General features: G+C 36.1%; 1 protein-coding gene across 2 annotated transcripts in view; it reads left to right on the top strand.

Moving 5' to 3' along the window:
- COL25A1 (collagen type XXV alpha 1 chain) overlaps positions 1-22546 on the top strand; it is a 305159-nt gene that overhangs the window by 229949 nt on the left and 52664 nt on the right. For both annotated transcript variants that reach the window (XM_084517246.1, XM_084517245.1), the window contains 6 exons: positions 2150-2194; positions 12225-12278; positions 13835-13861; positions 16007-16051; positions 20943-20975; positions 21141-21176. In XM_084517246.1, coding sequence (XP_084373372.1) covers positions 2150-2194; positions 12225-12278; positions 13835-13861; positions 16007-16051; positions 20943-20975; positions 21141-21176 — 240 coding nt within the window. The remainder of the gene's footprint in view (positions 1-2149; positions 2195-12224; positions 12279-13834; positions 13862-16006; positions 16052-20942; positions 20976-21140; positions 21177-22546) is intronic.

Genomic DNA, 22546 nt, shown 5'->3' with positions numbered 1-22546 from the left:
CAGTTCATTTTCACATTGATTTCAAGAGATAAGAAGGGTTATGGAAGATATTTAATTTGGGCAGGCTTAATTTATATTAAGGAAAAAAAAAGGAATTAGTAGTATTAACTTATGTGGCAAAGTTGTCACCTCTTTTTCTTCTGAGATAATATTCTTTAAAATGAAGGTTTGCTTGCATGGGTTAAAATGAAACTTTATGAACAAAAGAAAGGAAAGCATGATAATATGTAAAAATGTAATAACAGAGCACATAAATCCATGGGATTTTGCCATGGATATAGCTGTAAACTATACAGAGTTTGCAAGCTGAAGGAGAAGACTACTCTTCATGTTTAGCAATGCAGGAATGTGACATTGTAAAACTGTAATGATTTAGAAGTTGCCATTATACAATTATTTGTATAATTGTATGAGGGAGTGGGATATTTTGAGCATACAGCATCAGCAAAACCCACATGCTGATGAGCTTTTGAATATATGATAAACCTTTATTGGTTAAGGGAATGATAGAATCAATTTTATTTACACTTTCTAACATCCTGTGTTTCATAAGAAGTCAGTGGCTATATGAGACTGTCACTGAGAGGAGGAATTGTTACAAGCAGGATGTTTTTTTTTCAGGCTGATGGTTTAATGCCATTTGTCTTATAGTTTTCTGAAAAATTATACAAAGATGTGAAAATGCTCACAAAAGGCCCCTTTGCAGTAGCTAGCAGTCATGGCCATGCATCCAGCAAATAGAGGCAATGGGAATGCCAAAGTGAAAGCTTTGGGAATAAGGGGAAAGCATTCAGGGTCATGGAAACAGGCTGAGGTGCCAGTATATTATTTTTTACTGATTTGCAGCTCTGTTGTGAGCTGAAGCCTCCAGGGCTTTCAAATGTTGGAGTTTTTTGGAGGCCTTCATGAGTTGTTTCCGTTTCTTGTTTCACAGGATTATTCCATCCATTATTTCCTCAACTCTATTTTTTTGGCAAACGTGCATCCATTTTGGCTGCATTCCCTCTGGGTGTTGGTGTCCTTCCACTAAACCATTTTTAGTGAAACCTCTAACCGATGTGAATAGAGGGGAAAATGCTGTACGCTGATTCTTGGGCCTCAGGGCCTGACAGGCCTCACAGGATGCTCATTTGTTTTGGGTGCTGGGCAACTGTACATCTCACCGTTGACAAAATTTCTGCCTTTCCAACCCCCTGGACATATTTTTTTTTAGAGTACCAGCCTTTCAAGTATCTATTGCACTTTTGTAATGAGTTAAGGTGCTTAGTAGTGGAAAATAAAAATTATGCTTACAGTTTCCTTGCTGAGCAACAACAATTTTATAGAAAGAACGGAAAAAACCTGTGTAATCTCATAATTTTCATGCTTTCCTCATGCCTTAGCTTTTTACTAAACATCTGTAGCAACAGTCAGAAAAGTTCCTTCAAAAAAAAAAAAATATTGTCCATGATACAGAAGTATGAGAGCTGTGTAAAAAGATCTTTCATGTTACAAGTCAGTGATAACATTTGACTTCCCCTTTTGTCTACTCCATGTGTTTGTCCTGTTTATTTTTATTTTATTTTATTTCATTTTATTTCATTTCATTTCATTTTATTTTATTTTAAATGATTGCAGTAATGTTGGGCAATTTTAGAGCGTATCAGCAATTAGCACTTTTCAGGCTGAATTGTTGGAGATTATCCCTTAAAAGATTTTAAATAGATTGACCCTACCAGTTATTGAGCTAGAAGCATCCCTCCACTTCAGATGCTTTAAGCATTTGAAGCATTAAAGGTTTTGTTCAGGTGCTATGTTAGATTGTGTCAGATCAATCTCAAAATTTATTAAGTGCATTAAATGGAATTCCAATTTAATTGTTACATTTCTTGTGAAGCATCCACAACATCACAAAGTAGACACAAACTTGAGGCTTGCTTCTGAGAGGCCATACAGTGGGGCAGTCATTAAAATGTACAGCGGGAGAACATGTATAAGTATAAAATGTCATCTGAAAAGAGAGCTCAGCTTGACTAAAAATTAGTTTTTGAAAAATTTGTTGCACTTTCAATATGCAAGTATTCACCATCATTTTTAAGTACTGTATTAAGAGACGAAAGGTTTCATGACCTGTTTAATTTGCTAAATGCTGGCGTCTGTTTCCCACCAGGGTTCTGTTGGAGTGCCTGGTGTTCCAGGGAGAGACGGACAAGTGGTGAGTTTGCTTGACTTTGTCAGCACTGCGGTTATTTATGTCATTGATTAAAGCTACTCAGGGCTCGCAGGGCTCCTTCACATGAGCAATATACAGCAGTACAGCCAGAGCTCTGATTTCAAATTAGTTTATTGGAAAAGAAAGTACAATCTGATTTGTGCTTTGAAGTAATCTTTTCTAGCCTAAGTTAAATAGTCATTGAACATAATTAAGCTGAAAGTCTGATGTTTGCATTTGATGATGACTGATAGACATCCATATATGTGGTGTGTAACTTTAGACAATGTTGTTACAAACTCATTTTTTTCTGCAGGTTTGGGTTTTGTTTTGTTTTGTTTTATTTTCTATTAATTCAGTCCCATGATGCAAACACTTATATGATATTGGGTATTTATACAGTGCCAATGCATTTTTAATACAAACTACAGAGAATAATGAGAGTGGAAAAGCAGGTGGAGAATAATATAAAATTATTGTCAGGGAAGAAAATGCAGGGAAATTAATTGAAAAGAAATAATCTTGAATGCAATTGGGAGGAGATGCTAAGTCAGACAAGTCAGTGTCATCTTTCAGAGCCAACACCAAGTTGACTCAGTTCAGAACGGCGCTCCATAAGGAGGGGTCGCAGTAAAGCAGCAGGGCTGTTTCACAGCATTGCTGAGGTTTGTTGGCAAAGCTGGGTGGTGAAGTTTAAATAATATCCCTCCCTGACTGTAAACAGTATTATCCATCTGTTGTTCTCATAAGAACTAACATTCACACTGAACTTGAAAAGCACTTGCAGGGAATACCAAAAGAAAAATGTATAATATAGCTTGTTCACTGTGCTTAAAAAGCAATAGATGAAAGTGTATAAAGACCATATTATACAATCCCTTCTCCTGCCTCCCTCCTCAAGAGCCTACGGGGAAAAAGGCACTAAGATATTGTAAATAATTGAATTTAAATTGGTCTTTCCCAACAATAAAGATATATTGCTTCTGTTAACATAATATATAACCCGTATAAGACTTGCATTTTGATAGCGGTTATAGGAAATGATGTAATAATGAGTTATTTCACTTTAGTGATAAGGATAATGCTACGAACCTATTATTTTAAAATTATTATATTCAGAAAATTATGACTACTGTGGAGCAACAAAAGAAAAAAATATTTGGAATTAGCTATATATAACACATGAGCAATTATTAAAAATACCTTACAAAACAAATTTGTGTGAAGACCTGAAATTTTTCCTTGGTATTGCGTGTCTGCATTCAATTGCAACGTGAATGTTAGGAAGTAGTTGCAAACACAGCTGGCATTGTTGTACACAATTCAAGTAATTCTTGTGACCAACGTATGGGCTCAAGACCAGTGAAGACACATTTTGTAGCATAATATTCTTTGGATGTGCAGGATGATGAGAGAAGACTGGACGGAATAGTTCCAAACACATTGAATAGAATAGAACTGATGATTAACTTTTAATCAAAGTGTTTAACTTTTATTAGTATCATCACGTAAAGTCTGTTGAGAAATCTTTACTCACATGTGCCAGATGTCCAAAATTTATCTGGTTATTTGAGTGTCATTTTGGAAGACATGGATTTATTTATTTACTTACTTATTTGAAGGATGTATTAGGTTGTTGTACATCTGTTTTTAGGAGACCACATAGACTTAATTGCAATCATGTTTCATGGGGAAGGAAATAAATATGCAATTGCCTTCATAAAGAAAAAAGCTAATATATCTTTAAATGCTGTTTAACAATTTTAAATTGTACTTGAAAAACAGATCCTAATATTTTCGGTGTGTGGTTTTATGTTCATTTTATTTATTTCCATATTTATGGCATCTAAAAGATCCCTAAATTATCACCACTTTAATAAAGATGTACTTATTTAGTATAAGCAGACTAGTATATTTTTAACCTTTTTAAGAAAAAATAAATCAATTGCTAGACTAAATATAGATACTAGCACAAAAACTATACAGATACATAGTGGTCAAATTCTTGTGTTGCACAATTGGTAGCTGATTTTGACTAGCAAGCATTTCATTTTGTGCAGAAAATGTATTGTTTTCATATAATACAAAGCAGACTAAAGATCAATGTCAATATCTCTTTTAATAATTTGGGTTAGCTTGGTAATAATGGTAGAAATAAAGTTAAACTGGATCAGTATTTATCTAAATCTGGTATTAGTAGGTATAGTGCAGCCTAGGACTCCCAGGCTAACATTTCTCTACCAAAATGTCAGTTTTTCCTAAGTGGATGAAAAAACAGATTCTCGGTGCGGTGTTACTCACAAGATACTGTTGAACAGCTACGAGGGTAATAAGTTCAGTGTCAGACTTCCGTGCTTTCCACATTTATGTGCAGCCTTCAGAGGAGTTCACATACAATTAAAGTTGGCCTGTACTGTGAGCTGATGGCTGGCACTCTTGGCTTTGCTCAGACAAATTCATGCTGATTTGCAGAACAGTTGAACTCAACTGAAATGTGTGATGCAAGTCATACCCTTTTGAGAATCTATGTGGTTGAAAGGCTTTACAAAAGTCTTACTGTCTTGTTAGCCTTTTAATCAGTGAACTCGCTCTATGCATGTGCTGTGCACAAGGTTCCAAGTTAATATTTTTTCTTAGTTGAAAAGGCAAAGAGTGCTAAGCACATGCTTAAAATTGTGTGTGTGAATGCTTTCCCCATCCAAGCACTGAAATATCTTTCAGTTGATGAATGTCAGCAGTGAATTAACTTTCCTCTCTCCTTGAGCACTTGAATAATACAACTAGGTCATCTCCATCATGTATGTGTCTGCAATTTTTCTTTTACTTTCCCTTCACCTCTTCTTTAATTGAAATAGTGGAAAATAGGAGACGATTGACAAGTCTGACCAATAGGTCTGGAAATTAGATCATAAATTCTGAGTACACTTGGAACAATTTTCTAATCCCTTAACACATGAACCACTTTTCTTAGACAATCTCTAAATATTAGAGTAAGTGTAATTTTACATAACCCACCTGTTTTTGCAGAACTGTTAACAGATCTTGTTGTAATAAAAGTAGTAGCAAAATTGTTACCATAGCTTCACACACACACACACACACATAAATATATTTCTTTTAGGCCAAATCCCACAAAATATTACAGTTAGTCTTGCAAGGGCATTTATATTCCTTGTTTGTTTCTACATTTGGGAAACTGGCAACATTCTTCTTATCTTGTTGAAGACAGTAAATGGAAAGAAGCTGCCTAGTAATTCCTGCAGTCTGAGAGATGTTGTCACTGGGTGGACAGAAGCCTTCTGAGATAGCAAGAAAAGTCCTTGTAAGCACTCCCTTTCCTCTGCAGACCATTGTGCAATTGAACTGGAGAAGGTTGCTTCCTAGCAAGATGCTTGGGGGGAGATAACCCTCTCTTTCTTGATCCCTAGTGAGAGGTCCGCAGGCATTGAAAACGGAATGAAAGACCCCTACAGTAGTCATGTCAAAATATCCAAAAAGGGGTTCTTGGAAAGTTCAACTGTGCAAGTATAGGATACATAGTGGGGTATTTGCTCAGTGGTACTGATTTGATAAGGACTCCCAGTGACTGCAGCAGCATCACAAGGAAGAAAGGTGAAGTTGGCTGAGTGAGGATTGCATTTGGTCTGAAGGAACACAGTCTAGAGGCTGTGTAAGCAGCACTCTCAGCTTGAAATAGGAATTCATCTGGAGAGCATAAAGCCTCACTCACTTCTTTGGACTGTTTTTCTTACATAGTACTTGGTATTTTTATTATTTTGTAAGGATGTATTGAGAACAGAGCAGTGGTTGGGACAAGACATTTAATCTCAAATGGTTTCAGTAGTTTGACATTAGCAGTTTCATAAACCTAAAAACAGTTTCCCTTCTTGTTAGTAGACTTTGAGTCTGGTTGCACACATTTCTTACTGCTTTTTTCGTGCTTGTTATTACTCTAATTCACATGCATTTTCCCAACGATACGTACTATACTGTGTAGGATGTGCATTTGAAAAGTGGTATTACCACATTTCTTTAGAGAAATGAAGGGTATGCATGTACTAACATTTTTTTTTTCAAATAAAGAAATATAAAAGAAGGAAATATCATTGAATGCAGTTCACAAATTCTCAGACAGGTTTGCAGGCCAGCTGAGTCCTGTTGAAGACTCTTTCCACCTAATTTCAGCTGGTGAGTGGGCCAGGAGAGATTTCCAGTTCTTAAACAAACAATTTTAAGTTACTTTAGAGGGGGGTGAAAAGCAAATTGAAAGGAAATAATTCAAGCCTGGTTTGAAATGGAAATTGCAGTAACGTGTCTGAGAAACTACTTTTTTTCCTTTCTGTCCTTGTTTATGTATTTTAGAGTAAAATTAGACTGGATTAGATTTGGGGGCCTCTTGTATTTCCTTATCCTTACAACAGATTACATTCTAATGACTGAAAAATATAGCAATACTGACAGCCTTTCTTCTCAGGGTGAGATGGATATCAACCAGCTGGTGTGGACGGAGTTATGTGTCCCACCGAAACCAAACCTATTTCAGAAGAGTGGCCTCCAGGCTGTTTTTCTGTTACAAACAAGAAAAGCTAGGGCCTCCAGCCACGTTATTTTTAGCTGTTTAATTCTGCATATAAAGGTATATGTCTCCAGGGCACAGACTGCTCTAGTAAGAAGAGGTATGCTTTCAACAGCCCTAACTCCCTTAATATGGACTCTAGTGGGTGATACATTTTCAAAACAGGTCTAAAGCAGGATTTATGAGTTCGTATTGACAGCTGAGCCCCAGCAGTGCTCTACACAGTTGAGTCTTGATCAAATTCAGATTCAGGTCAGTGGAAGCCTTCAGACTGCCTGCATCACCCGACTTTCTGAGGAAATTATTACACCTATTTATTGGGCAGGGTGCAGGGCATTAGTACTCAAACTAATACAGGAAAGCCAGAGCCTGTTTTTCAATGTTAATACAGTTACATAGTTAATACAGGCACAAGAGCACCAGGACTAGAACCAAGGTTCTAATCTGCTGTCCAAAGGAACAGCCTTCTTGTTATTCTTTGAGTTATCTGAAACTCCTGAATCAAACATCTGGGTTGGACGTGTTCTTCTTGGCATATTAGCATTTTGTTTGCCCTAATAACTGATATTAATTGGAAGAAAAATCCAAATATTTCTGAGCCCCAAAGCATTTTGCTGAAGATCATTCTGGAAATTATCAGGATGTTTTGAATAGGTAATGATGTTCTCTTACATCATTTGTTTCAGTCATTCCATAACAACACAGTTTGTTAGTGCAACAGTTTTCTTTCTAATTCATTTTAATAGTGACAGTTATTTAGTTTGTTAGAGTACTGCTGCTTTTGAGAAACCAAAGTGCCTATCAGGGCATTTGGGGTTAACTTGTGGAACTGAATTAGTGTTAATAGCAGCTTCACATCCACAGGCTGTTTTGTGTAACCTGTTAAAGCCTTTCCTGTTATTGACAACAAACACAATGTCATGCAATGTATCTGTTTGAAAATGCATCATCGTTCTATTGGTGGGGACCCTGCAATTTCTCTATAGCATATAAACAACAGACACCCCCCAAAAAACTAACAAACAAAACCAAAACAAAACAATAACAACAAAAACACACCATGTCTGATGCATTTTTCTGCCCTGTAAGTAGTCATCAACTAAATTACTGGAGCATTTACACTCCTGCTTTAGCTGCTTGAGTGTAAGAACAATAGCACATTTGCTGGAAATTTTTATTCCCACCATTCTGAGACTATTTATGAATTCAGCAAGATGGATCTAAATAACTTCAGATGGTGGTAGTGAATAAATGGGGACTTAAGTGCTTACAAAGCTTCTAGTGGTAGTGGTGTCCTTTTCTGTGGTAGACAAATGTCTAGAGCATTGCCTTCTACTACTAACAGTATTTTACATTAAATTTGGGAAAAGGCACCTTTTCTAACATTTTCTAGTATTTTATAGTCTATTTGTATAGTGAGTCATGTCACGAAAACAAGACCTTTCTTTTGCTCTTTGTCCAGTAATCAAAGGCAAGAGAAAACAACTTCACGTGAAACAAAATTTAAAGGCTAAGAGAACTTCTGATGCAACATTTGCGGGTTTACCAGTTTGGCACATGATATTTTTGTATATCTGGTAGGTTTCTTTACTACTTTTACAAGTACTTGAAAACCTAAGTAGATAGTATATTCAAATAAGATGGTGCTGGTACCACAGTGTCCCATTAGACTCTCTACCAGTCACAGTAGCCCCAAACTGCTGAAGCAGCATGTGGAAATATAACCATCTTAATGCCACTATTAACAGGGTTTATTCTTGCAATAAGGGAGAATTTATTTCTGTTATGGTGTATCATTGTTGTCCCATGTGATGTCCAGCGCACAGTTTCTGTGGGATGGTCTAACTCAGAATCAGAACATGCCAGGGCAGAAAGAGCTAGCAGTCCATGTGGAATGAACAATTCCCTAAAATTGCATACTGAGACATGTCCAACCTGCCCACAGCATCTTCCTCACACTCCATCTGTGTAAAGGAAGAGTTCCAAGGGGCATATCTTCATGCAATTTCTTTGGTCCTTGCAACTCTTGTTTGAGGGAGCACTGTGGCCCTCAGTATGATTTTAATTGGGATCATGGGTTACATTTTTACATGACTGCAGAAAGGTAAGCTGTGACCTAAGCTCTGGTGTGCTATAGACAAAGTCACTCTTTAAATGGGAAAGAAAAAAAAAAAGTTGATTTGAAAGCTAAATGGTGTGCAGAAGACAATTGTTTCTGCAGCCTAACACCTTCATTGTCAGAGCTATTAAAGAGAGACTGCAATATGAGTCAGGAAACACATTAGCCATGGCCTGGTAAATATAAAAATGTATGAGATTAAGGATCTAGTTTTATAGCTTCTGTCATCTTGCCAAGTTGAAAAGCAGTCTAATTGCAATTACTACATGAGATGGTGTTTCTGAATGTACGGTTTCCCCATGCATGCACCACTCCTTGAACAGCAGTGTAACTGTCCTCGGCCTTTTAAAAAGTAGTTCTTTTGTTAATTTCTCAAGCACTAACCTGTGGGGATGAAACACGTATACTTTTTTTTTTTTAGTTTCAATATATGTTTTGATTAAAAAAAAAAAAAAAAAAAAAGTAAATAAATGGAAGGAAAGTGATTAACCACACTTCTCAACAGAAGTATTGTAAATTATTTTCATGCCAAATACTAAAATCATCCTTGTGGGTCAAACATTCCTAAGATAACATTGTGTTTTAGTGTATAGCTGTGGAAGAACTACTTTCTACTACTAAGTAGAGAGTAAGTCTTGAAGAAGTCAAGCTACTTTCCTCCAAAATGTTTGCTGTTCTTTTCCTTTGTAGATACTTTTTTAGAATTTCAACAGGAGGTCTGTTGGGGGTTGTATTTTTATTTTATTTTATTTTATTTTATTTTATTTTATTTTATTTTATTTTATTTTATTTTATTTTATTTTATTTTATTTTATTTTATTTTATTTTATTTTAAGCTTTATTAGAATAGTTAAAATATGAAGCCAGACATGCCTAAAAGACCTGAAGTATGAAAAATGGAAGCCCCCGGCACAAAGCTTGTTTTGCTGTGCATTGGGAGTGTTTACCAGGGATATAGATATAACTTATGTGCTGTAATTTTTTATTTCATCTTACTACTCCCTGCTTCCTTGTATTGACAAGAAAATCAGGTTCTAAAGCAGTGAAAGGGATATTATTGGCATGACAGAAAATGGTTTTATACTAGCCCCCTGTGCTTCTGGCCTTTAGAAACTGAAGGATAATCACTTCAAAAGCATAAAAGCACAAGGTCATCTCTGGACTGGCCTTGTAGGTTTGTCTTCAATCTTTGTCCTTCCCAGAGCCAATGTCTGGTGTGATTATGCCTCTGGCTGGTACTTCCAGAGTTAGAAACATGCAGTGTGTTGGCCATAGGAAAGTCACAAGTGGGCCAGAGACAAAACTGGAGTGAATAGGGATTTACTAGTACTGGGTAACAGCTGTAGGTTTTCATTTGTTTTTCCAAAGTAAGATAACTCTTTTATCCAATTTCTAGCATCTCTTTTTGTTGCTTTCATACCAGTAGCTGTCTGCATTTATAACTCAGATTTGTAAACTTGGGAGGAAAGTGCAATCTTGGGATATCAGCCCTTTGATTAGTGACTTAAGCCCCTTAAAGTGTCAGCCAACTGCAGCTGTTTTAAAATGAAGGAGACAGAAGCAAACTTGTTAGGGTGTGGGATGAGGAGAAACAAGTGCATATCCATTGGTCCCTTCTGCTTCGTTTTGTCAACTGGCAGTTTTCTTCAAGTGCTTTTTAGGTCAATCCCTTGGAACACTTATGCCTAATCTCCAACAGCTTCAAATCCTTACCACTCATATATCAAATGCCTGTGCTACTATATCAGCCTAAAAGCTACTGTAGTACAAAGGAGCCTTGAAAAAAGGGCTGACTCAAATAGCTATGTAATTCCCCGGGGGTTTAATAGCACCTAGCACTTTTTTTTCTCTGGTGAGGAAAATACCTCACTGGAATTTTGCAAGAACCTCAACACTCTTGTTTTATATTTCAAAATAGTCCAACATTTAGTGACATTATTGTATTTTATGTTCCTTTACCTAATTTTAAAATAGAATGGAACCTTCTTCCTTGGAGAACCAAAGAAGGCTCTTATGGAGGATTGGAAAATATTTGTTGTTGCACTTGGAACAAGCCCTTATCTTAACTCTTTTGTAACTTGTGAGAAGAGAGTTGGTTTGTCATGTGTTAGTTCAAGTCCTGTATGAAAATTTCAGCTGAGTTTCTGATAAGAATTATTCTTTCTAATTTGATTATCATGCTGACTATTGTATTTAACTTCTAAGCATTTTATACATTTACATAGCAAAAGACTTACAGAAAAACCTAGCTGAAGGCTTTTTCTGATATTCTTTTGGATGCTACTTTAACATTTTTTGCCACCCCAGAAGTGCAATGTGTTTGTGTAGCTGAGGGTTACAAAAGAATAGGCATGGTTCTTGAGAAACTGAGGAATACTTCTGCAGAAGGTTTCACTCAGCCATCAACCCTAGTTGCTTAACAATGAAGTCCAACCATTGCTTTATCACATCACATAAAATAAATAATACTTTTTTTTATAAATCTGGGAAATGAATACCAGAAAATGTCATAAAGGTTTTTTTGTTGATGGTATTTTTGTGTTGTTTTTGTTTGTTTGTTTTTGGTATTTGTTTATTGTTTTTTAATTTTGGGGGAAAAAGAAATTTGCAAGTAGTTGTCATTTGTTGATGGACTTTTGAAAGTGACTCATGACACCTTGAACTGTGGAAGAATTTATATGCTGTCTGTTAAATGTCCCCAAAATTTGGATCATTGATGCTATGCTAAATTTTTTAACAATCTTTTAAATTTAATTTTCAGCCATTGGTACTAGAGTATGTAAAATGGACAAGCAAGGTATATTAAAATAATAATAATAATAATAATAATAATTTAAAAAGTGCTATCTATTCTTCCAAATTCTTCCATTTCTAGAAATAACCCTTCTCATTTTTCATCACTATCTGCCTTTCTTATGAGACCAGAAGCACAAATGTCAAAGCCATTTAAGATAAGCCTTTCTTGCAGTTATTTCTAAATTGGAGAGAAGAGAGAAACATTGCTAGTCTTTCTGGAAAGAATGTGCTTTTAAGGTTAATTGGACAGCTTTTCAGAATCAAAAGTTTCAGTTCTTTTTTCTGTTTAGTTTCACACCTTTGTATTTCCACCACTTCCCGTAGAATTATTTCTTATCTATACAGGAACTTGAATTTGAGTTAGTCCACTCTAATTGAGGAAATAGTGCATATTAGTACCTGTTTGTGGAGTACATATTCAGGCTGAGCAATCTTAAATTTTATTTATCATGACTTACCTAATATGAGACAGTTCGTGAAACAATGTTAATATACTTCATTATGTCTTTCTTAACTACATTTTTTATTTTCTTTGCGTTTAGGGCGAACCTGGTTTGCCTGGTGTAGCAGGAGAGAAGGGAGCAGCAGGACTTAAGGTTAGTATTGAAAATGGATTAGAAAAAAAAGCACACGGTACGTGAGTGCATATAGATTACAGTCATGCTTCCCAACTTGTGTTTTTATTCTGACTGGATTTTAATGATCTGCTCACTCCAGTGATCTGTGCTGTAAGAGGCTTTACACATTTCACCATAAAGAAGCATTATCTTCTGCTGTGCATGTATAATTCCAGTCAGTGGCACTGACGCATATGCATCCATTGCCAAGTGAATGTGCCTGCAAGTGTTTGGGAATTTGGGGACCTTTTCAGAAAGGCTTTGTTTATGCTCCTTACAATGTGTCTCAGGCTTCTTTTCAAGAGCTACTGTGGTCAATTCTTTGATGAATGTCAGAGTTAAGTCTTGAGCCCTGATCCTGCTATTATGGAAGTTAGCAACAAACCGCATTAGGAACATGTCTAGGCCTGTATTTGCTGCATCAAAATGTCTCTTTGCATTTATGTTATTGTTAAACGAATTTTTTTCCTGCTCTTTTAATATTGGACTAGTGAAATAGAACATAAAGCTTATGATAACTTTGTTTAAAAGAAAGCTCAACATGTCCAACACAATGTGATCTGCGGGCCTCCTGGAATGGGTAATGCTAAATTCTAATCCCATCAGCTGCGAGCGTGCATCTTTGGGGCACATGTGCTCCTCAGCTGATTCTGTGCATCACACTGCTGCTGACGGACACTCAGGGAAGGCTTTTTACATTTACTGACTGGCTGCTTGTCCATCAGGGATGAAAACAAACCATTTGGGAGCATGACCTTTTCTTACTTTGTATACAGAAGAAGCCAAATTGTGGCGGTTGATGCTTAATTCATATTCACAGCTGTAATCTTTGAGTTGCCTAGCGACCACCAGCTATCAGAAGGGGCAAAGATGAGGCAGAGTGCATTTCTGAGCCAAAATCACAGAGTTGAGCTGTCAGGGTCATTCTCAGTGTGCAAAAGTGCGTTTGCCATTGAGACAGTTTCTCAAGCAAGTTATAATTAAAAATAAAGGCTATAAGCCATCTTTTTGTTACACAGAATGTCAGGAGCAATAAAGACTCATTGCTTTGAATCAATTATGAATTATATCGAGACACTTAAGGCTTTCTGTTTCTCACATGGAGCCTTCTAAGCCATTAATAGAATCATAAGACTTTTCCCTCACATTCAACCTTTGGATTTTTCCTTCATTTATTCCCAAAATAAGGAGAACTACATGCAGAAGTCATTTCTGTCACAATAGGCCATCCCACAAACATATATGCCTGTTTGTCAGGGTTTAATCTAGAACAAAGGAGGAAGAAAACTTAAAAAACAAAACAAATAATAATAATAAAAAACCTTTTCATGCAAAAAAAAATAATCTTTTAAAATTATGTCAAAAATGTATTGTCTGTTGAGTTCTACTAAATTGACTTATCGTTTATAGAAGATTTATTTGGATTTTGTCATTTGAAACAGTGTCATCAATAGTGACATAACAATAATATTAACATTTCAAATTTTGCTCATGTTAGTAACTTATGACTTCTCTGCTCCACTTACTTCAATCAGGGTGACCCTGGAGAGAGAGGAGAAAAGGTAAGGCATATTTTGCTTCTTTTGTTGTTATGTTTTTTGAGGACCGTCACTGCACTGTTTCTGAGTTTACAAAAAATGAATGCAGCTACAGCCTACATCTTGAGACTCATTGTGCAGCTTTTGCTAATGTCAAATGATACTAATACAAGTAACTCCTTCTGGGAATACTGTGGTGGGATTCCTCATGGAGAGCAGTGGTCATGTGTTAAAGGCTGCACTGTTGAGCAACACTGCACCTAACCATTACTGTTAGCATCAGAAGAAGATGAGTTTGTTAGAATAAATGCAAATGCCAAAGATTACTTGTAACTTGGTTTTGATGCTCTGTTACCTGTGGGGAGTAAAACAATTAGGTAACAGAGTGATAATTACACAGACTCCACAAGACATATGGCCATGCAGAGAGGAGACAAGCTCCATGGTGCAAAATGTGAGTGCAATTCTCCCCTTTCAGGTGAAGTTGCTGGTAGGAGCACCCATGTTAGAGTAAATGCTGAGTGTGAGTCAAGCCTCTGCATCTCTGCAAGGACAGTCTGAGAAATGCTGTAAGCCTTGTTTTGAGCAGGAATCTGCACACAGGCTCATCTCCTGTCAGTAAACTGATGCATGCTTTTTTAAAAAGGAAGCTGCTTGTATTCAGGTGCTATTTGCTCTTGAGAAATGCTTGCCTATACAGCTTAAATTTGCAGCTGCAATTAAATTTCACTTTCAGATCTGTGTAAATCCATGTAGTAGCAGCTGCAAGCATGCTTTGAAAAGGCAATTCACATACTCACAAGAATATCATAAAATTAATCCAGGGAAGTCTTGAAAGTGTATACCCCACATATAGAAGTATATAATTGGGAATCTCTTCATGAAATCATTACTTTTTGTTAAAATCATGTTTTTAGGGGAACTCCAGGGATCCTTTGTTTGCTTTCAGTTACAAAGGGAATATAACAACAAATTCTAACATATTCTGGATTTCTGTTAGTTACAATCATTATGTTTCACTGTAGTCATCTATTGTCTATCTCTAAAAAAATGAAACTGTAAATGTCCACTATGTGCTTTATCATGTCAAATGGACTTGGAATATCATTCCTAGCAGTAACTATTGCATGTTTCATCATGCCCTTAATTAGAGAGTTGCTTGACTGTTAGCCAGCTCCCCTTGTGTTAGTGACTGTGGTATACAAAACTTTCTCTGTTACAAGTCCTCTGAATGGAATTTTACATTAAGGTTTTCAGAGCAATATAACAGGTGTTGAATTAGTATTGTTATTTGAATATTACTACTGATTATCTGACAAAGACCTAGAGGAATGTTTTTAGCGTATTTAGAGTCAATATTTATCAATACTTTTGAAATTTAAAATGTTTCTTGCACTCAAGTCCCACAGACATTTTTGGACTAGGTCTTCACATATAGCAGACCTTTTCATGTACTCTGGTCTTACTATATGGCTGAATTAAAAATAAAGAGTATTCTTATAGATAAAAATTTTGAAGTGTTTCTTTAAAAAGTTGTTTTTAAAACAGGGAATGTCTACCCAGTCATAAAGAATTTCTCTGAATATCTTTTTTTTTTTTTTTTTTTTAATAATAAACAATATATAGAATTTATGTAGAGATAACCACCATTTTGGTGGCTGTTTGAACGAGTGGAATTAGAAGTTTTTCTGGTTCATGAATCGTTCATGGAAGTACTTCAAACTCAGAGTTTATACCATACATCATTTGAGAATCCTAACACTAAGTAATTGGGTAACTGTGAACTGAATTTGATAAGGTGTGTTTAGGTGAGTGTCTCTGTTGGGAAAAAAAATATGTACTGGTAATTCAAAATGCTGAACCATCATGAAATCATTCCTTTGTTGCTAAACCATGATGAATTGGGCAAGTCTGTTGGCTATACCAACAGAAAGATAGTTATTTGATAGTTTATGTGTTTCTGAGAATCCGTGAAAGGTTTATAGAGAAGACTATATTCAAGCAACAGATGTAGCAGCTATAAAACTCACATTTCCTGACCATGTCATAGAGAGATTGACTACCTGATTAACAGAATTAGCTTCCTAATCATGGTTGAATGCTGACTCCTCTCTGCATGCTGTGTGCTTACATAAAATCATTAATAAAATACATTTATTTTAATTACAGGGTGATGCTGGAGAAAATGGACCAAAGGGTGACACAGGAGAAAAGGTATACTTTGTATCGATAGAGAATAAAATGTGGTGTTGGCATGCTTCAGTCTAAACAACTAATGAAAATAATAATTTGATCAAAAGGAAAATGCATTTTAAACTTCCTTGTAAATATGTTGAACATCTGACTGGGTTCATTCTTATGAACAGCAGAAAAAAGGTCACTGTTCTGCCCAATTAAGTACAAAATTCCTGACTTTATGCAGAAGCAGCTTTAGTACAGAATATATCAGCATCAGGACTCCTCTTAGCTGATACGTGCAATGTACAGAAACTTTGGATACAACCTGCAAGACTGTTGGTATCGTGTCTGGTAAATTACATCCATTTCAGATATATCCTAGCAGTTCACATTTCCCACTCTCAGTTACCTGTGAAGAAAGGGACTAAACCAGTATGGTATCATGGTAGCTAACTTCCTTCCAAGCAACCAGCTGGACAAATGAGAGTTGAATATAAAAACTACATTTTATATTTTTTTAACAGGTGATATCAGCAATAATGTCACTTAATACCTTAGTTCACTGCTGCAAAGTACCAACAGGTAGTAGTCACTGTAGAGTAGAAGTTGTTAAAATTATATATATATATATTTTTTTTTTCTTTTGCTTTATTTTATGTGAGGCTTATTCTGTATCTCTACACAAAAGATCAAAATTGAACTTGAGTTTTTAAATGTGTTTTATATATACAAGTCAAGAGTCTTTATTTTAGCAGTCAGAACAAAGCCTGTGGAGCACAGAAAGAAGGGTCTGTCATAATGGTCTCCTCTACCCACATAATCTTACCTATTTATGATGTATCCTTTTGAGTAGATGTTGCATAATGCTTATTACCACTAGTTTGGAACTCATATGCTTCTAAAAACATTCAGTTCATCCTATACTTGGGCAGAAGCACAAAAATTTATTGTGTCCTTCTCATTCTCCCCTGCCCCGCATGTTTAATTGCATAACCAACTCAGATCAGAGTGTACTGCAAGGAGATGTTTATGATAGATTTATCAAAATGCTGGTAAGGAATGCATGCAAATTTCTCAGGCCCTATAATTTGGAAACAGTATTCATGAACACAAAGATATTATACGGCATATTCTAAAATCAGATCTTAAAAATAGTCATTAGGTTTAAGAATACCCAAGTTCTTTCATTTCAAGAGTTCATTTAAATAATACTTCATTTGCAGTCCTGTTTATTAGTCCAGATTAAAATCTCAAAAACCTTATTTAGTTACATACACAGGGTATTCCAATAAAGTCTTCTTAATCCACTTTCATGAGATTTAAGAGCATAATCTCTAGGCAAATATGAGATTTTTATTCAGACATAGTCTGGCAGCAAGTAAACAGGAAGTTTATAATCAACCTGGGCAGTCGAGTGTAGCTTTCTTTGTTGCTTTGCTATTTTATCAACTGTGAGAGTAAGCCTATCCGTTAATACGCCTGTGATGCACTGTGGTCTGCAGTGCATGCTTCTCCTTGCTTGGGACCTTGTTTAATGAAAATAAAAAAAAAAATATGTCTCGCTCTTCTAGTGGGAGATCCTTTCTTCATGAGTATAGTTTTTTGTAACATTTCTGTATTTAATCAGTTTGGGATCAACTTGTGGAAAGTGTAGGTCATCAGGAGATTTCCTATACTTCAGTATCTAAAGAAATTTCAATATATTTGTTGGACTTCACAGTACAGAAGTCTCCCATCTCCTCAAGCTATTTTTATAAGTTTCAGAGGTGGTGTGGTGACATGGAAATACATGTGCATGCTGTTTGCATGGAGTGCATTGCTCTAATAGTGGTGGGCTGGCATCCACTGCGTGAATTCTTAGGACAGAATACGCAAAACTGTGGCTTAGTTAACATTTTTTCTCCCCATTTTTCTTGCCTGCTACGCAAAGTGCCACTCAAAAAAATATCCAGATCTTGTAGGAGAGCTGCAGCTTAATGTTTCCAAAAGATATCTCTGCAAACAGCACTTTGCTAGGGAGCTTAGAAGGATGTATTTTGACAGATAATATAGGAACAAGAATTAAACATGGTGTCATTACATTACATTTGCACTGCTTAGCAAGGATTGTGTTCTTTCCTGCTGTTCATCATAGGGGAAAGATTTTGCTACATGATCATTGAATATAATTCAGGCATGAATTTGCCTAGCAATTATTAATCATGCTAGTGATAGAGGAACTAAGAATGTCTATTACAGCCAGATTTAATTAATATGTTCACAAAGCCTTGATTTTTTTTTCCCTGCATATCTTTTTCTTTCTTGTTTTCAGTTTGTTTTTTCAGTTGACATGATCATCTCAAAGAGTTACATTTACTGGACTGTTCTGCTATAATGCAGAGCATCAGAGTAGCACAGTGGCATTCCCTTTGTGTTTCCTCTGGCTATTTTCTACTGGGGCAAGAGTTTAACATAGAAAACCATACTTTTTTTGTTGTCTTAAAAGAAGCAGATGGAATCAAGTCCCAGCAAATTTCATAGCCCAGCCTTATTAACGCATTATGGCTTACACATGTCTTCTGATATATTTTTTCCCTACTACACAACTTATGCCTTGTATTTGGGTAGCTCTGAAATGTCTGGGGCATGTGTTCCATTATGGAACTTCACTACCAGATGAAAATTGACAGTTTTTGCCAGCTGAACACCTGCAGAGAGGAGTTCATGACTTACTAAGTATCCATTCATAAATAAACTTTTTAAGAGAACTACTGGAGGTATTGTTCAGAGATGAGATAAGGCTAGTACTGGTTCAGTTCTCAGCTGTTCAACCACTTACATGTATGTGCCTTCCTTGGTCAGTAAACAAGACATTTTATATAAGTAAATGCAGAGTCTATTACACTAAATTATCATGCCACATGTTTAAGAGATTTAATTCATAGAAACGTAAAAGCATTTCTTTAAAATATTAAGTGATGTTTCTGTGAATATTTATATATTCACACTAAATATTTATTAGCATGGTGAGAGAGGTCAGGTGGCAACAGTTTCAGACTTGGTTTTAGGAATTGGCTCCTATTTGTGCAATTAGTATAAGTTTTCTTTCTGCCCAATAGATCTCAGAAACACAGGCTTGGGTACATACTTCTTGACCTGTGATTTAAAAAGGAAACCGACTTCGCTGAGTAGTCCTACTTTGAAGACAGTGCCAATGCCAGACTTGAGTTCTTATTCCTGCTTTTCTATTGTAGCCTTGGCGTCTGGAAATTACCAAGTATCTTTCTTGTGTGTGCGTGTTCCCCTGCTAAAGTTTCTTCATTTCTAAGCTGTCTGACTCATCAGAGAACTGAGAACATGCTGTGCCGTATATTTTTCTTTAATCCCATATTAATTTTCATTCTTATGTGAAGGTGGATTATAAATACTTTATAAATACTCTTATCTCCCCCATATCCATCATTATCCTTTAAAATGTTTAACTTGTGAATGTCTCTTACCAGTTGCTTTGCCAGTTTATAGCTATAAAAAGTCCTTGAAGCTTTGCAGTTGTACATGCTTGTAAGGGATATCAGCTGTATCACTCATGCATGTCTGTCAAGATGAGGCAGCTCAGGTTTCCAGACATGAATCAACCCTTCATAAAACTGACTTTTTTTTTTTTTTTCTTCACACATGAGAGCACTGTGGTAACTGTGTAGAGGAAATCTATTTTTCTTCTTCAAAAAGTAGTGAACACGTTACATGGTACCATTTAATTTTATTACACTGTTAAAAATATATATATATACCTAAAACAAATTTTAAACTATGGCATTCCCAAAATGCTTCCTCCAGCTTCACTGAACCACCAGGAATAGATACTCTGCTTAAACATCTTCAAAGTGGATTACACTACTGGCTCCTGTTCTACCTATGTAAATCACCAACAGGCTGTTGAGGAGCCTGCAGTTGCTGCTGTGTAGCAACCTGTTATTTTCAATGAACAATCCCAATTTATTTTGAGTAACAAATAATGAGGCAGTTCTTCAAAAAAAAGCAATCTAGCCATCTTCAACAGCCTGTATTTTGACTAGCAAATTTTTTCCTTAGTTTAGCTTTTTCCATATTTTTGGCATGCCGTTTAAGAAAAAAAATGCAGCAAATGTGTACACAATAATTTTAAGGATCCTGTAGCAGTTACACAAAATGAACTGGGAGCTAAAATCTTCCCTACTGGGTCACTTGCCAATTCTCTGACTGTGTGTGTATCACTGCCTATCAAGTCCAATAACACAGGAGAACTCTTTTTGAATGCAAGATGTTTCTTCAGAACAAAATTTTTTCCTGAATTCGTAAATTACTGTAGCCATCTTATCCTGTAATGTACAACACTTAACTGCATTGAACTATCAGTTTAAATAGGCTGAAGAGCTGTGGAAATTAAGCTATGACCTGTCCTGATGGTCACTGTTTTTTCAAGGCTTACCTTCATTAGCACAAAAAGCTTTGTCAGTCGAGACCTGATACTTGCCGTCTGCAGAACCAGGTCAAAAAGATCACTTATACGCTTTGTAAATGGCAGTAAATGATTTTTAATGTATACCAGCAATTTAGAAATGCCAAACTATGTTCCATCTCCTGGCTTTATGAAGCACATTTATACAAAATCTGCAGTTATTGCATCTACATTACTGGTTGTGAAATTTGAGGTTAATTATTGTGCTGTTTGAAACTAACTCTGTCCAAATGTTCTTTAAAATAATACTGCTTCTTTTCTGAATCATTTTGATTTAATTTCAATGGATAAATTTCTATGTAGCATCACAGAAAATTGGTACTCTTGCTATACAGTTATTTTGCTACATAATCTTGCTGTAACCTTGCATATTTTGCTGTATCTCTTTCCTTAAAAAAAAAAAAATGTATATGTAATAAGTATGATTGTTTCTTGTGGATTTTCTGTCAGGGTGACCCTGGTTCATCTGCTGCAGGAATTAAGGTAATTTAATGTTTAAAGCAGTTGCACGGGAAGAAGTGGGGTGGCTGGTCTGTGTTACTTTGTACTGTCACAACTGTTTCAGGTACCATTAATGTTATGATTTTCCCCAACCTTATTTTTAATTCATTTTGTCAGATTTCATGCCTTTCATATCTTTTCTTTTAGGGTGAACCTGGTGAATCTGGGCGACCTGGACAAAAGGTATAAATTGGAAATTCTTGTGTCTTTTTTTCTTCACTGTCAGATTTGTGATAAAACTTGTTATGCAGATGTTACCAGTGACATTTACCTCTACTAGGATAATCCCAAGGCTTTACAATTTAACAGCCCAAGACTTGTACAATTGTTTTTTTATATGGTCATTTTGTATTTTAAAAAGCACAGGAATGATACTAATTAGCATGAAAGGCAATATTAGAATAACCCGCTTCCTCTTCTAGTGACAGAGCACTTCTTGTATTGAAAGCTTACGCAATTGCAGCTGGTGAGACTAACAAAGAATGGCTCTGCTACTTGAATGATCACAAGTTAACCTTGCATGTTTGACTGAATATTAACCTTCAGATTATGGGACATTATTACATCTCATTAAGAAGAAAATAAATGCTGACTAGAATCCCTTTTCCATGTACTTGTAAGAGGAATCAAACTATCAGAGATATGCAATGGCTAATGCTGCTTCATTCTTCCTTCCTGAGGAAGAAATTCCCCTGGGTGCCATGTAGCCAAGGCTGGTTATTTTATTTTATTTTATCTTTTTGCAAGTAAAGATCCAGCAGGAGCTGTATTGACTCTGTGCTGCATGAGGCCCTATGAAGCTGGGGAATTTCCCCTTTGAATCTACAGTCCATCAAACATAGTGAATGCTGTGCCTTCGGCTGCCTTTCAGGAGAGTAGGAGGCAGGTCCTGCTGGGAGAAATGGTGAAAGGGCAAAGAGAAGAGACAATGAGGGAACCAGATTTTTGCTTTGCAGTACTTGTTTCCCTCTGGAGCCTTCAGCACCGTTCTTGCGTCTTATAACTGAAAATCACCCACTGCTGCCAGAGTGGAGCAAAGCCCAGCTGAAGGTTGAGTGAGCAGGTATTCCAGCCAGCCAGCCAGCCAAGAGCTAAAATTCTATATGGTGAATGACAGTACAGCTGTTTCTAATACTCAGGGCCTTTACGTGACTAAGCAAAACCCCTGAACATACATTAATGTAAAATGAGAAGTAGAGTCTTTTTGTTTGAGAAATATTAATTGTCATCAATTATAACAGACTAAACAAAGACTATTATGGTTGCAAATGCAGTTCTTTAGTAAAATGCAGTTTTAATTAGAGAAAGTAATCATACTAGTTTAAAGCTATCTAATCTGTGGAATCATTAAGCGTGTGCGTTCTGCACTCTGTGCTCTGCTTGGGTAATAAACTAGAAAATGCACTTAAGAGCCTGTTGAGATTCATCTTCTCATTAGCTGGCTGCCATGGAGGTAAAAGCAGCAGTGATTTATCAGCAGGCTCCTGCATCTCAGTCCCCAGGCACTCAGGTTTGATCTCGTTTATGTAATATAGATAAGTGAGAGGCATGCA

The sequence above is a fragment of the Aythya ferina genome (assembly GCF_964211825.1).
Source record: "Aythya ferina genome assembly, chromosome: 4".
In the NCBI taxonomy this organism is placed as follows: domain Eukaryota; kingdom Metazoa; phylum Chordata; class Aves; order Anseriformes; family Anatidae; genus Aythya; species Aythya ferina.
This window is presented reverse-complemented; position numbering and strand designations above follow the sequence as displayed.